Raw genomic sequence first — 13,617 nt, forward strand, 5'->3', positions numbered from 1 at the left:
CATCCTCAGTTTGCAGAAACCGTATGTGGAAATGGTGTTTTAATCATAAATCATGCAAACACATTATATTACACCAAATACACAAAATAACGTTGTTTTTAATAACATAATAGGTGCTCTTTAAGATGCAGTTTGAAGCTAAGAACACTGCAGCACACTTAAAGACTGATGCACACTTTGCATGCATCTTTGATCAATCATTATAAAACGGTTAGTTCCAATCCTTGATTCTGATTGGTCAATAGCTGTGCTTTATTCACGATAAAACACGGCTATGACTGCTTCACCCAACGGTTCTATTTATCACTGCGCCCTTAGCAACACCCTTAACAACCACACGTATCAGTTTGATAACGGTTTGTTGTTTTTATTTAAGCTATCATCATGCATATTACACATTTGAACGTTTTTGTTCACGGTCAGGGACTATTTTTTTCTAGCGGAAGGAATGCTTTTATTGATTTAACTTAATGAAAGTTGCACTAATAATTTTTGGGGTAACAGTTTTATACAAGCAATAAGATAGTCGAGGCTTCGTCTCGTGCCTAACTTCAGACGTTACTTAATTCACCATACAGCACAGCCTCTCTATTGCTTACTTATATATTTTTTTGCTTTATATGACAATTTATTAATGAGTGATGATGTTGAAAACTGCAGGAACGTGCAGAGAGTCATGCAACTGTGCACACACTCTTCCAGTCTGTCTCTTTGCGCTCTCTCTCTCTCTATTTTCATTGCACATATTCATTCACAGATTTGTGAAATTTTTTACATAATTAGTTCTAAGCACTTTGGGCTCGCCCAAATATCATCTAATGGTCTGCTGATTACAATTTTATTATTTACAGTAAAGTTTATCAGGTTTTAATTGCCACTTTGACAAATAGCAATATGGCAGGTTTCAGCCTGCATCTTAAAATGATAAAGAAGATCGCAATTCAGATCATAGACCGTGATTCTCTGTTAAGGGCTAAAAAAAATGAAAACTGAAAACCACAATTCGCATGGTTTTTAAAAGACGCACTTCATGTGATTTATTCCACCCCTCCTCTGCTTTAGTCACTCCAACACGTACAGATTCAATTATTCTCACATTGACTTTCTCACTTGCACTTTCCCACATACAAGCACACACACAAACACACACACTCTTCAGGCTTCATGCAAGGCTTCATGTGCGGACATCTTGTCAGTCAATATGTCAAAGAGGTCCCAAAACAGGAGTCATAGCTCATACATGCACACACACACAGTGGGAAATATTTGGGATGGTTTCCCTCGGAATGTCTTGGCATGTCTGAGGAATGTCTCCCTGCTATCATCTCCTTAAACTCTCGCTTGCTCTTCCCTTCTTTTCCCTTTCCTTCTTGCCCTAAAGGCAGGGGTCGAGATACATCAGCAGGACAACAGGCAAGGCAGCATGAATGTTTTTGCACTTCTCGACCTTTGAGTTTCTTTCATTAGTCACCATACAGCATTTGCAATCCATTTCACACACATAGGGTGATCTTTTTTTTAACCAAACAGGATTTTTATCCATCCATCAAAAACAGTGCAAAGTGGTTTCTTATTACAGGTGGTTTGGCATTAAACAGCAAATGAAATATTTAGCAGAATAATCCCCTGCTGCATTATTCAAATGAGTTTAAACAACATGAAGATAAAATAAATGACAAAATCTGAACTATCCCTTTAAACGCATTCAAGTGCTGCTTTTGGTTTCAGGACACAAAAACACAATAGGATCACAACGTGTCAAAAAAATGGGAACAAGAGAGGAACGGAAATATGATCAATCAGCCGATAGTTTTCTGCACACTTGCGCCACTGCAGTAACCTCAAAATTATCTCAGCGTTTCACATTCTTCCCTTTTTCTCAGCGTTTGGCAGATCAAAGACGGCAAAACTCTTCTTTCACACTTGCTCTCTCTTCCTCTCTGCCCTATCTTCACACATTATGTCAGTTCCTGTTAACCCCCCCACAGCCGACGCCCCTAAAGCCGCTCTTCCCCCCACCGTCCTCGTGGGAAATCGTCTGAGTCTCACGTCTAAAAAAGGTTGGCAGTCATCTGACGCCTCTATAGAAGATGTTTTGAGTAAACGCAGAAATTCTGCCTCTGTGGTTAAGATGCCATCTGCATGGCAACATTAGCGAGTTTTTTAGCGCTGAAATCAGAGTACTCGGCCCCCACCAAAACTGGGCCTGCGGGTCCGAATGAATGTCACATGGAAGGGCATGGGAGAAAATGATACGAGTAAAACGGTAATGTGTGAGAATATAACCAGATACCAGTTAAAGGTGTGGTGTCAAAGAAACCTTAAACCCCGTGATGAAAATATTTTTTAAAGACATTCCACTTATGGGAAATAAATTCCAAGCTTACTTGCATGGAAACACATGACTGAATTTGTTTGTTGCGATCTTAAAGATCCTTTGAGCTGAAAGCATCATTACATCATTCGTTTTGTGATGTTCCCACGATACCTGGAAACTTTCGGACACATGCGCTGGCAGAAAAATGGTCCCATGCTTTAAAAAGGTCCTAATATGTAACATCATGTAGGTACATATAGATATGTATACATTTGGTAACAATCATATTTTTACACCTTAATTTAGTGCCGTCCGAATGCGATCGGTTTTAGTTTCCTGAAAGAAAACATCTGGATCCGAGCTCTAATCCATTTAGCAGTCTAGTCAACGTGGTGACACTCATTTGAACCCAGCTTAAATCTCAGCGTGGCTTAAACCTGGTGTGGACAGAGAGGAATTCACTGGAAGAGGCATTGATAAAGCAGTGAGAAGAAAAAGAGAGACAGATATATTGAAGGCCAGTGAGAGAGAGGATTATGGTGGGATGAGCAGGGGAGAGGTTAATGATTGGCAATGAGTATCAATGGGCCACACAGGGGGCTCAGAAGGGCTTCAGGAATGCCTCTCAAAAGAGCCGGCGGGGCAAGTCAGCCAGCCACTGTTAATCAAAGGACTTTACAATCAGATAACAAAAGGGTTAACTTAGCATGGGTGGGCTACCACATACCAGCCCTGGGGTGCACCTTCAAAACTGGCTTTTTAACCCATCCCTAATTCTTCTTTCTATCACACATTCCTTCATTCAACCTTACCTTTACATTTTAACATGTCGGTCTGATTCAAATCTTCAAACGCCTGCCGCGCTGTACTAACACATTACTGCAGAAATGTCAGGAGAACTTGTTTTGGGTAAACTTTTAAGAGCCGATAACGTGACACAAAGCTAAAAACTTAATTTGTTTGTCACTTAATTTACAATAAAAGCAACAGATTTTAAAGTTCAGTTTTTTGACTCAAAAGCGCAAATTGTTGATGTCATGTGCATACGTATTACCCATTCCTGTGACGTTACCAACTACTGGCCTGGCATGCATGAACAGTTATTCATTTTCATGGATCCGTGTAAATGGGGATTTTTTTCCTTTGTATTTATTCTGTTTTAGTACATTGCTGTCATGTAAATGCACCCTTAGTAGTGTGGTCTTTATCGTGCAAATCAATTAATTAATAAATTTAAATTATACATTACAGGTAAAGCAACTTTGTGGATCTGTGTGAACGGGAATGGTTTTAAAAAAATTATCTGTTTGCAAAAATTGCAATTAAAAAATGTTTCCGTTTTTAGTACAATGATGTCATGTAAGCATACCCTTAGTAGTGTAGTCTTTATAGGGCAAATCCATCAATTTAAATATTTTAAATTATATATTACATGTAAAGGAACTTCGTGGATCCATGTGAACGGGGATCGTTTTAAAGAAACACGCCGACTTTTTGGGACTTTAACTTATTCACCGTATCCCCCAGAGTTAGATAAGTCCATACCCTTTTCATCTCCATGCATCCTGTAACTCTGTCTAACGCACCCACCGCTAGCCTAGCTTAGCATAAAGAGTGGAAGTAAATGGCTCCAGCTAGCATACTGCTCCCAATAAGTGACAAAATAACGGCAACATTTTTTTATTTATATGTTGTGATTTGTAGTCACAGCGTGTACAAATAACAAGGTTATATGAGACGAAGAAATCTTTTTAAGGGATAGTTCGGCCAAAAATTATATTAAACCCATGATTTACTCACCCCCAAGCTGTCCGAGTTGCATATGTCCATCGTTTTTCAGACAAACACATTTTCAGATATTTTAGAAAATGTTTTAGATCTTTCAGTTAATTAAATGTGAAGTTACGGGGTCCACATCCTTCAAATCCAAAAAATGTGCATCCATCCTTCACAAAATAAATCCAAACGGCTCCAGGATGATAAACAAAAGTCTTCTGAGGGTAATCCGAAAAACTTTATTAACGAAAATAAATACCTTCCGGTAGCGCCGCCATCTTAGACTCCTCTGTATTCAGGAGAGAGTATTAGCGTAGTGTACGCACTTTTCTTAGTGACGTATGACAAATTCGGAGGGCGGGGGCACAGAGCAGCAGCAGAGTAGCCTCCGTAAGCTGCGTAAAGCTCTGATCTTGAATGCGGACGCGACTAAGATGGCGGCGCTACCGGAAGCTAGTTATTTTCGTTAATAAAGTTTTAAATATGGATATTTTTACAACAACACGCCACGGATTGCCCTCAGAAGACCTTTGTTTATCATCCTGGAGCCGTTTGGATTTATTTTGTGAAGGATGGACACGCATTTTTTGGACTTGAAGGTCGTGGACCCCGTAACTTCACATTTAATTAAGTGAAAGATCTAAAACATTTTCGAAAATATCCTTTGAAAATGCTGGCGTTATTTTGTCACTTATTGGGAGCAGTATGCTAGCTGGAGCCATTTACTTCCAGTCTTTGTGCTAAGCTAGGCTAGCGGTGGGTGCGTCTGACAGAGTTACGGGACGCACGGAGATGAAAAGGGTATGTATGGACTTAACTAACCCCGGGGGAATATGGTGAATAAGCTAAAGTCGGCGTGTTCCTTTAAATACTTTCTTATCTGTACGCAAAAAATGCAAAGGAAAAACGTTTCTGTTTTTAGTACAATGTTGACATATAAATGTACCCTTAGTAGTGTAGTCTTTATATGACAAATCCATCAATTAATCTATTTTAATTTATATACTGCATGTAAAGCAAAACTCTAATTTGATAGCACGGTTACAAACGTGTTGATAGAAAAACTTAACTTACACATTTTTACATACAAGAGTGCATACCTTTAGAACAAAAGAATGTTTCTTTTATAACAGTACACACGTCTGTGGTTGAATTATGAGAGCATTCACGTGATCAGACACCTGACAGATGCTTCTGATCGGGCATGACAAACAGCTCTCCCTCAGGGTCCTGTTGTTGGTATCGGATTCTGTGGGAGGCTGAATCTTGCACCATACTGGTATTTAAGAGAAGAAGAAGAGCACACAGACTGCAAACAGACGGAGGTGGACGAGACCTCGGGCAACAAATGGTGGAATGCAACAGATCAAGACAGAAACCGGCAGCCACCCACTCATGAAAAAGGTAGGTGGCCACAAAATCGACACGTTTGGGGAGTTTAAACTAAACGACCCATGCCAGGCACCTTTTATTGAGTGTTTTCTTTTTTGCAGTGGCTTTAGGTGTGAACACGGTGTGGTAGAAACTCTTTCGACTGGTATGAGGTGTGTGCATGTGATGCCGTGCAATTCTGCACGATTGCTGAAAGCTGTTATTATGATGCCATGTCAAAGACTTAAAACGTGATAAGAAGTTTGATATCAAAGACATAATAAACAATCTGTCATCATTCACTCACCTCACCTTACCAAACCCATATGAAGTCTTTGAAGTTGTGTACTATGTTACAAGTTTTTGGAAACCTTATAATTGCTTTCTGACTGAAACAGCAGCAGGAACATTTAATTTCTTTCTGCCGTGCCCACTTGCACATCGACAACAACATTCAAACAACCTGACATGCTTATGAACATTTATGCATAAGGCTGACAATCTTTATTTTATGAAATTATCCGTGTATGCTGACGTTTTATGTATTTTAATGCTTTGTAAATGTACATACTATGTTATGATGTCATAAAAGCTTTTCTGAATCTTAAAACTATAAGTAATAAAGTGTATTCGTGGATCTGGAGATGTAGCTCTAAGAGGCTGTTTACACATGGTATTAAGGTGCGAACACACAGTGTAAAGCGCTATCTTTAGTCTTTCATTGATAAAAACCGAAGCAGCTGCTCTCCGCCTCTTTCATTTGTTTCAATTGGCATTAAAACAAAAGCAGAGGGACTCGCCCACAAACCACCCACTCAGATAAAACGGACGAAAGTGGACAAAGTGTGTAAACGTGAATGTGTCTCTCTATGATCCACTTGTGATACGATCGATAAAAACGCATCTTAATACCAGAATTAAAAACAGCCTTTAATGGAGTTCAGGTATTACAGCGGGAATGTGTCGGCCGGCTATCTGCCTCCATCTCTCTTGTCTCAAACCCTAGTCTTGATCTCTCTCTCTCTCTCTCTCTACTAGTTGTTTTTCTTCAAGTTATCTCTCTCTCTGCATCTCTCTACCTGCCCTTTCTTGCACTATTCTTACTTCATTAGTTTTCTTTCACATCCAACTATTCCAACAATCTGGTAATTTCTTTATTATCCCCTAACATTACTAATACTATAGTTTATAGCAGTGGTTTTCAAACTGGGGGCCGCGAGATGGTGCCAGGGGGGCCCCAGTTTTATGACATTTTATGAAATACATTAATTTATCATGAATTCTGTGTAAATAAACCTAAAAAATAAGGCTACTAACCAAAAGCACTACTTTTTTGTATAATTTAATGTTTTTTTTTTTATTAAAATGTTGAGTTTTAGAACAGTTTTTTGTCACAAATTTTCTTTGGGGGGCCGCGAAGGAATGCACCGTACACAAGGGGGGCCACACGCTGAAAAATTTTGGGAACCTCTGGTTTATAGCGTCTGAGCTCTGAACAAAACAGTGCTGACTATTATATTACCCATATTGGTTATTGAGCACAACATCCTAATTATTAACCAAAATTGTGGAATATGTGGATCTCTATTCATGCCGCTTTCCCACCTCTCTGTTTTGTACCCTTGGCATCCCTCAATTACAATCACCATGCACTTAAAAGGAAATACATGAAATGACACAAACACGGCCCTTTGCTGGCTTTTAAAAAATCAATGATTCATAGAAGATGTGTATCCGGGGAAAACCTCTACCTCTATTACTCTGACACAAAGTTTTGACACAAAACAATGACGGTGAATAAATGCCGGCTTAATGTGATGTGTACATTTGTTCCTTGTGACAAATAAAAGGTGAAAGAGACACAATGACACATACAGGTCTTAGGCCACCATCACCAGCTTTGTTGTTTTAGCAGTTTTAATGGCCATCCATATTTATTTTCACTTTTTTTAAGATACAAACAGAAGATACAGGAAATATGTACACAAAATTAAAAACAAAACAAAACAATTTTCATAACTAAATGTCTTCTTCAGGCATCAGTCAGTATTACGTGTGACCTCTCTTGGCACGAAACGCATCTTTAGCTTTTTTGAGGAGACTGAAGTCATTCGATTAGAATAAGAAATTTAATTTCATTTAGGTTTAAAGTGACACTGCACTTTGAAAATATGCTCATTTTCCAGCTACCCTAGAGTTAAACTTTTGATTTTGCAATGATATTACGCAGCAGCCGAAAATAGTCCTATTAGTAACTTTCAATGACAGGGGACTATTTTCGGGCAGTGCGTAATATCATTGCATCTCCTGCAGCCATGTTACAGCAGCAAAGTCCTTGATTATTACGCCAGAATGAGAGTATAGTTCCTAGACATATCTGTCCAGAAAATCACAACTTTAAATTTTCCATCTATCTTAATACACGATGTAACTACAAAAGAGTCAAGTTTTAAAAAGGAAAAATATCAAAACTCTTTGGTTATTTTAGGTGCGATGCTAATGGTCTAATCAGATTCAATGGATTATGCTAAGCTATGCTAAAAGTGGTACTGCCAGACCCGGAGATCGGCTGAATGGATTCCAAAACGGTAAAAATCAAATTTGTAACTCTAGGGGAGCTGGAAAAGTATATTTTCAAAAAAAGTAGAGTGTCCCTTTAAGAGATCCTGCACAAGTGGAAGGGAAGTTTACCCTAAATACTGAACACATCAGCTTATATTTTTATACAGTTTTTAATACAACATTTCCTTATTTTCTGGTTGTATTTTAATAAAGAGACTGAGAAATAATTATATATGATCATCACTATACAATTGGAAAAACAACAAACCTAATGGTAGCATGGTGGCCTAAGACTTGCACAGTACTGTAAATCTGTTTACAGACATGTATGACTGACCTGGCATCGACTGAAGATGTCTGCGGGGGTAAGGTGGACGTGAAAATGCCTGAGAACGTGCATGGCCTGGTCGCGTGCTTTTTCTGAGCAGTCCAGAGTCAGACAGCGGCCCTCTGCAACCTGGGACCTTAGCTACGCAAAAATAACACTTGCCTTTCATGACCAAATATATATACACACAACATGCAAAATGCAATAATTAGCTCTTTGACACACACTTACTGTTTGGTAGGGCTGACCTGCGGTGAGGATCACACGACCTTCGGCACGAGCCAGCTGCAGCATGAAATAAAACATCCATGAAAAAAAATACTTTCAGTAGGCCGATTTAATAATTTCTCAAACTAAGATCCAAGAATTAATGATTCAGAATCCAAGAGGGTGCAACAATATGATGACAATTTAATGAAGCATTAGGGGGCACCACATGTCTTTAAAATATAATCTACCACCCGAGTACCGACTCACAGAATCAAATCTTGCATATCGCCAACAGAGCTCATTGCCACATAAAGTAGATGTCTGGTTATCTCACCTCTGCCGCTACTTTATGGTCATCTGTGTTTTCCAGCATCTTAACGTCCACCCCCAGACAGCGCAGGTAACGGCCCAGACCCTGTAGCATGTTATCGCAGACCACCCGTAGCTCATGTGGGGTGATGGTGGGCCCCTGGTCCTCCGAATTCACAGAGAGGCACTCATCCACTACACACTGGGGCTCGTTCGCGTTCTGCCGAGCCTAAAGATCGGACAAACACTCCAACCTTTTAACATTGATTCACCATAATGCACCAAAATAAATTTAAATTTGAGACCCCACAACACAATTTAATATGCGCAGTTTTGTTTCCTTTGTTAATGTGTTTTTATTGAAACAGGAAGTTGGGGTGAACCATACTGAAGGGATCATCATATTTTATGACAGTAAGTCAGTTGTGGTATCATGGACTCTTAAACAGCAAGGATGGGCAGACAGACCTCTCTTCTCCTTTGCTTGCTCTTGTCTTTGGGTTTCTTCTCCTCACGACTTTTGGTTAGTTGGGTGGAGTGAATGGAGCGGAGGTCATCTGGCAATCCATATACCTTAGGGTCCTTTGATAGGGCGAGGTAGACATCTAGCAGACAGTATGCATCAGCAGCTGGAGAGAAACGGACAGAGGACATTCAAATTTAGTAAATCATTTTAAAATATTGATTTATTAAAGTAATAGCATATAATTTTATTGAAAATGTTCAGCTTTAAACAGGAGTCCACTTTAAACTGATGCTTTACGTTTGTTTGCTTGTTTAGAGTTTGCATGCAACCAATAATTGTCTTACATGCCACTGTTTTTGATCTATATATTATGCTAAATATTATGGAAGTATTGTGATAAATGATGGTAAGCACACAATTGGCGATACCCATTGAATTCCATCGTATTTGTTTTTCCTACTATGGAAGTCAATGGTTACAATCAGCTGTGTGCTTACCGTCATTTATCAAAATATCTTATTTTGTGTTCATCAGAAAAAAAAATCTTATACAGGTTTAGAACAACATGAGGATGAGAAAATAATGACAGAATCTTCATTTTTGTGTGAGCTATCCCTTTAAGGTGAATAAATTATGGGATAATATAAATTTTTCCATAAACTATACCTTTAATATAAAATGTGTGTCACCTGCGTAACGGAGTTGACTGGTCCGGAGTGGCCGCCGTTCCCAGTTGGAAAGCTGCTCGATTTTATTCACCGGTTTCCCAAGCACCTGCTGCACCAACAGACTCAGACCCTTCTCTGCCGGACCCTCACTCACCTCCACTGACCGACGCCCTCTGTTACCCACCCAACAGCGCTGAAGCTGAGGGGTCAGTCATAATAAAACAATAATAAAATTTATCTACATTTCATGCTCAAATCAGATGAAAATGTATTGAATATTTACGGCTAAATACACTCAAAAACATCACATCATGTCAAACTACAAAAGGCATCAAACAGATATGACTGTTAGCTACGCTGAGTGAGATGTTTACTGGCAGCACCTCTTGATGGACGTGGAGAAGATCTAGAACCCCTTCCATCTTTAATGGTTCTTCCTTCAGCTCAGGCCAAGTGCTGACCAGACTTTTCAAGTCTCCAGACATCCCATAACCTACAGAAACAAATGTTAACCCATGCTAGTAATACTATACAAAGTTAAAGGGATTGTTTGCCCAAAAATTTAAATTCTGTCATTATTTACCCTACCTCTAGTTGTTCCAAACCTGGATACATTTCTTTGTTCAGCTGAACACAAATGGAGATATTTAGAAAAATGTTTCTAACCAAGCCGATCTGGGGCACCATTGACTTCCATAAGAAAAAATTGAAAAAATACTATGGAAGTCAATGGGGCCCCAGATCGGCTTGGTTACAAACATTTCTTTATTTGTGTACATGTATACAGGTTTGGACAACTTGGGGGTAAGTAAATGTTGACAGAATTTTCATTTTTGGGTAAACTATTTCTTTAAAGCCATAATATTTTATATTATTCTACATAAAATCATCCTACATTCTTTTACATTCTGTAAAAAAAAATACATTGATATATTTAATAATAACCAAGTAAGGTCATGTGAAATCAATCAAACTTTGATGCTCCGAATCTCAGAATAAGATTGCGAGACTTCAGCCTGGATTTACAGTCAGAGTCACATTAAAACAGATAAGATTATAATAATATCTCACCCAGTTTGAGGATGTTCTTGTGTGAAAGCAAAACTCTGATGAAGTCCACTATGGCATTATGCTGACTGATGCCATGAGCGCACAGGTCCAACAGAAACACCTGTCCCTGTACGGCCAGCTGGATAAGAGCCACATGCTGAGAGGACACGGTGCCAAAACCAGCTCTCCATTCCATGTCTATTCCCACCACACAGCCATCCTAAAGACGAATGATCAAAAACTGTCATTGAAATAATAGCTCTTGATATACTGCGTACTATGATGAACAATATACTATGCTGGTGCTATGCATACAAACAAAGGGGTCTTTATGTTTCAAATCAATCAGAAAGAAAAATGAACTTGGCAAACTCCGATTTTATGGATTGTGATGCCATATTTTAACAGATTTAACACTTTAAAATTAGTATTTAATACTTTTAGATTTAATAGCCTCATAGATTCAGTGTATGTTTTTGTAAGCTCCACAATCAACATTATTTTTTTAGTTTATGTCATCACTCCTCTAGCCACCAGCACGTAAAGTGATAGTGTATAGGTTCACACTCACACATTTAAACCACGGGTCATGTTTACCTTTAAAACAGCCTCTTTGCACAGCTCAAGTTTATCTAATGTCTCTACAAAGTGAACGTTTTCTCTGGCCAGAGGAAGCTGGTAGTATTTTTTCTGATCAGATTGAGGGGGCATCCATGACTCAGGCTGGGCGCTCACAGAATTCATCTCTCTGTGACAAAAATACACAAATATTTGTGAGAAGAGGGTTGGTGCATTCGAATAGCGTATTTAATTTAATACTTACAGCTGCTGGGGGGAGAGGCTCTGAATTTTGTCCCACACCCCGATGGGAAGCCTGTCTCTGGGTACGCTGTAATGCGCGGCCCACTGGGCAGCGGTCTGGAGGCTGCAGTGCTTAACCAACAGCTGCAACAACTGAACCTGTAGCTCTGTGTTACCTTCAACCATAGCCTTCAAGTTCAAACACACAAACAGACTTTCAAAATAACTCAAAGTTATTTTTGTGTAGTTAAAAGTAGTGCAGTGTGGTGCAATAATGCTTAGGCGATACTGGGGTGTTTTGGGTGGTTGCCATGGTGATTTATATGCCAAACTTTAAAACCCGTGGTACAAAACTAGTCATAAATAAATGTATATATTATATATTATTATTAGGGCCGGGACTCGATTAAAAAAATTAATCTAATTAATTAGAGGCTTTGTAATTAATTAATCTAAATTAATCGCATTTTAATCTCATATAAATATTTGACCTGAGAACATTAAGAAGTAATTTTTACATGGATTTTTATGAATAATGACTGAATACATAAGCTTAACAAAATATTGTTTATTTTTGTTCAACCATGTCGTTGTACCCGGAGTCGGGCTAATGTCCACCCTAGCTGCTGTATGTTTTGCATTGAGATTATACTTGAGGCTCGATGTGCTGCGGTGATATGTGAATTCCTTGTTCCATATCTTACACACAACCATGCTCTTATCGACGCTTACCAGTGATGCGCGGGTCAATGTATAAACAACCCGCCCGCAACTCGGACCGCAACGAAAAATATATATATATTATACCCGACCCGCTTCCTGGCCCGCATTTCTTAAAGTAGTTTGTTTAATATTGCAGGGTTCGGGACTTCTCAGGTTTTGACTGTCTGTGTTCTGGTACCTATGTGCGCGGATGCCCCACCTCGCGTATAAAAACAACAAAACATAATATACTATATATAAAATATATAAAAATGTGCATAATATATTTTTTAAGTTGCACATCGTTTATAGGTTTCTTAAGTGGGATTCGGATGTGAAAAGCGCTGCATAATGTACGCGCCTTTAGTGTTACCATTGAAACTTAACTAAATTAAAAAAAATAAGAGGTGATATATAGCTTTAGCCTACATAAATGCTTATTGCTTTAATGTTGCGAGTTCCTCTTCAGCTTTTCTTGCTGTTATGTTTATAATAGTTCATTGTTCAGAGTTCATATTGATGATCTTATAGTCAATTTAAAAATGTTCTTACAAACTGACTCTATTCGTTTAACTTTTTTCCTTTACCTGCCGTCGCTGTTCTCTGTGCGTGTCCTCCGTCAAAGTAGCCTATTAAAATTAATATGAAGTTGATTTTTAAAAGTCTTAAGCACACCGCAAATCAAACGTGCTGCTACAGTATGCTCTAAATGCGCGTGTAAATTTAACTTCTGGGCACTGCCAGGCTGATTTTTTGAAAAGTAAGTGATATAGGCTACTCACTGCATGTTTTGGCATTCGGTAGCATATGCATCAATGAGATGCACGGTGTTGCTTTTAATGTTCTTTTTAATTTATATTCACAAAACCTAACAACAAAACATTGTTTATAATTACGAGACAAATTATTTGAAACGAAATTCGTTTTAAAGTAGCAAACAAAACTTAAATTAAACTCGTAATAAACTAATTAAATTGAAACAAAACAACATTACAACAATATTTAAACCCAACAATACTCAAACATTAACATATAACAGACATTAGGATACATGTTA

General features: G+C 38.5%; 1 protein-coding gene across 3 annotated transcripts in view; it reads right to left on the minus strand.

The window, feature by feature from the left end:
* Window positions 1-13,617, minus strand: part of exd3 (exonuclease 3'-5' domain containing 3) — a 49,862-nt gene that overhangs the window by 22,902 nt on the left and 13,343 nt on the right. For all 3 annotated transcript variants that reach the window (XM_065290367.1, XM_073816068.1, XM_065290370.2), the window contains exons 10-18: window positions 11,881-12,047; window positions 11,655-11,805; window positions 11,079-11,277; window positions 10,391-10,500; window positions 10,029-10,206; window positions 9,342-9,502; window positions 8,899-9,102; window positions 8,586-8,639; window positions 8,364-8,495 (exon numbers count right to left, since the gene is read on the minus strand). In XM_065290367.1, the coding sequence (XP_065146439.1) occupies window positions 8,364-8,495; window positions 8,586-8,639; window positions 8,899-9,102; window positions 9,342-9,502; window positions 10,029-10,206; window positions 10,391-10,500; window positions 11,079-11,277; window positions 11,655-11,805; window positions 11,881-12,047 (1,356 nt within the window). The remainder of the gene's footprint in view (window positions 1-8,363; window positions 8,496-8,585; window positions 8,640-8,898; window positions 9,103-9,341; window positions 9,503-10,028; window positions 10,207-10,390; window positions 10,501-11,078; window positions 11,278-11,654; window positions 11,806-11,880; window positions 12,048-13,617) is intronic.

The sequence above is a fragment of the Paramisgurnus dabryanus genome, chromosome 10 (genome assembly GCF_030506205.2).
Source record: "Paramisgurnus dabryanus chromosome 10, PD_genome_1.1, whole genome shotgun sequence".
Classification (NCBI taxonomy): domain Eukaryota; kingdom Metazoa; phylum Chordata; class Actinopteri; order Cypriniformes; family Cobitidae; genus Paramisgurnus; species Paramisgurnus dabryanus.